The sequence below is a fragment of the Centruroides sculpturatus genome, unplaced genomic scaffold (assembly GCF_000671375.1).
Source record: "Centruroides sculpturatus isolate CEXI.00-Female unplaced genomic scaffold, Cexi_2.0 scaffold745, whole genome shotgun sequence".
In the NCBI taxonomy this organism is placed as follows: Eukaryota; Metazoa; Arthropoda; class Arachnida; order Scorpiones; family Buthidae; genus Centruroides; species Centruroides sculpturatus.
Window position 1 is genome coordinate 427,043 of NW_019384870.1, and position 2,251 is coordinate 429,293.

Below are 2,251 nucleotides of genomic sequence, written 5' to 3' on the forward strand. Positions count from 1 at the left end.
AAGCTGTCAATTCGAAAACAAAGGTATTCGATTTCGCCTGAAGACGATGGTTGTAAACTGTTGAAAGTACTAGCGAGCACGTCTGAAATTTAACAAATCGCTGTCAATAACGCCGCAACACGGAAGTGTCAAATTTTTAATTTATAAACGTGGCGTGAAGTGAACTACAATTTCATTCATGGAAACTAAAAAACACTTCTTTGCTTTATTGGATACCAGAACGTCGTGGTTGAGACAAAAAGCCCATCTTTGGTTTTTACTAAAATGTCGAAAGAACGGACTAATCCCCAAGTGCATTTCTTTTAAATACCAAGCATTTCCAATAGAAGTTCGAACGCTATTACCTCGAATGGAACGAAGTCTCCTAGCAAGACTTATTAAGAATAAACGCAGAAAGATATCGGAAGAAGAAGATAAGATGTATCTGGCCCATCTCTTTTTCGACAGGCAGTGTGATCCGTCTATTCTGTACCAACAACTGGACAAAATAAGATATATTGCCAACAAAAAGGCATGAGAAATTAGGAAGAAATTGAATAGTAAATATTATTGGTTACGGAAAACGTCCTGCCATAAACGAAGTAATATTGTTGAAGTTCCATATTATTATTTTGCAAATGCAAACGTACCAGCAAATATTCATCAAATAATATTACGAGGTCCGAAACATATACCTACTCCAATGTTTGATTATGCACAACTCATTCCTCCCACCATTGCTGCTATAAAGAACACCTGCTGTCCGGAATTACAACCTAAATTGGAGCTTTCTGCAATAACCAACATAGCATCAAAACGAAGTTCGAAATCCAGCAAATCAAATGCACAAACTGCTATGGTAGTTAAATCGTATCTTACAAGCAATCATTTAAATTTGTTGGTAGCAAATAAAGATAAAAGATTTGTGTTATGCAAAAATCAGGATTTCCTATCAAGATCCAATGAATTCCTTCAACAGTCTGAATCAATTACACTGAAAGATGATCCGACGCCAACTATACTAAGGAAGACACGTAAGATTATAGCACTCACAGGGGTAACAGCTTCTTTAACTGGTTCTCTTAATCCGCCAGTGAATATTGCTTGCCCGAGATTATTCTTTGAAGTGAAGACACACAAGCCTGATTGGCCTTTAAGACCTTTAATTAATAAACGCTCACATCCTACATATTTCCTCGAAACAGCACTAGCAAAACATCTCTCTGCTTTAGTACCTCCGTCCAACTTAGTAACCAACGCTGTTTTAAATGCTAAAGCTAACATTGTAGCTACACTAGGTAGCCTTCCCACTAACTCGTACCGGTTGTACAAAATAGACGTTATTTCATTATATCCATCGGTACCACATTTTGAAGCTGTCATGCTTGCTAATGCACTTCTACTGAGTTCTGGACATCCCATATTACATGTATTACATTTGCGTGAGGCTCTTTTATTTATCACAGAAAACAACTATTTTCAATTCAATGGCAAAATATACAAACAAACCCAGGGTGTTCCAATGGGCTCCCCCTTGTCACCTATTTTAGCAGAACTCATCATGAGGAATATAGAAAATCGTATTTTTCATGCACCTTTAACAATCCACTATCCTATCATGTATCTACAATACGTTGATGATATTTTGATTGCATGGGATAGCTCTGCAGAGGATTTAGACAAATTTATTCAAATGCTAGCTTCAATATATCCTACTATAAATTTCACTGTAGAAGAGGAGCAAGAAAACACAATTTCCTTTTTAGATTTAGAAGTGCATAGATATCCAGAGCTAACTTTTGCGGTGCACCACAAAAACAACAGAGGGCCAGATATTATCCCTGTAACTGCTTTCCAACCCCCGAGCTTTGTTAACTCCGCTATTACTTCACTTATTCGGAGAGCACTCCTCATTCCATCTTTCCAGACATTAATAGATGAAGAATTACAAATTAACAAAAGAGCAATGCACAATGCCGGATATTCTAACTCCAAATATCAATATCTCTACAACCTGGTCATAAACAAATTATTTCCAAAATCTTTCCTCTGCAACAAAGAAAGCCTAAAGATAATAAACCCTCTAATACCGTACCTGAGCACCATCTCACTAAAAATAACACGCACATTCAGGAAGCATGGTTTTATATTATTATATAAGTTTATTTTTTATTTCATCTTTAGAAATAAAATAGTATTTTTTTCGTAATCATTAAAACTCCCAATGAAACGCTTTATTTTACTTTCATCTTATAATGTAGGAGAACATAAA

General features: G+C 35.9%; 1 protein-coding gene across 1 annotated transcript; it reads left to right on the top strand.

Annotated features, from left to right (window-relative positions):
• Positions 1–486: 486 nt before the first annotated feature.
• Positions 487–1,996, top strand: LOC111630885 (the record flags this gene model as incomplete). The annotated part of the gene is made up of 1 exon (XM_023375044.1): positions 487–1,996. A coding segment is annotated over exon 1 (1,314 nt), but the record flags the coding sequence as incomplete, so codon positions are not given.
• Between the last annotated feature and the right edge of the window lie 255 nt (positions 1,997–2,251).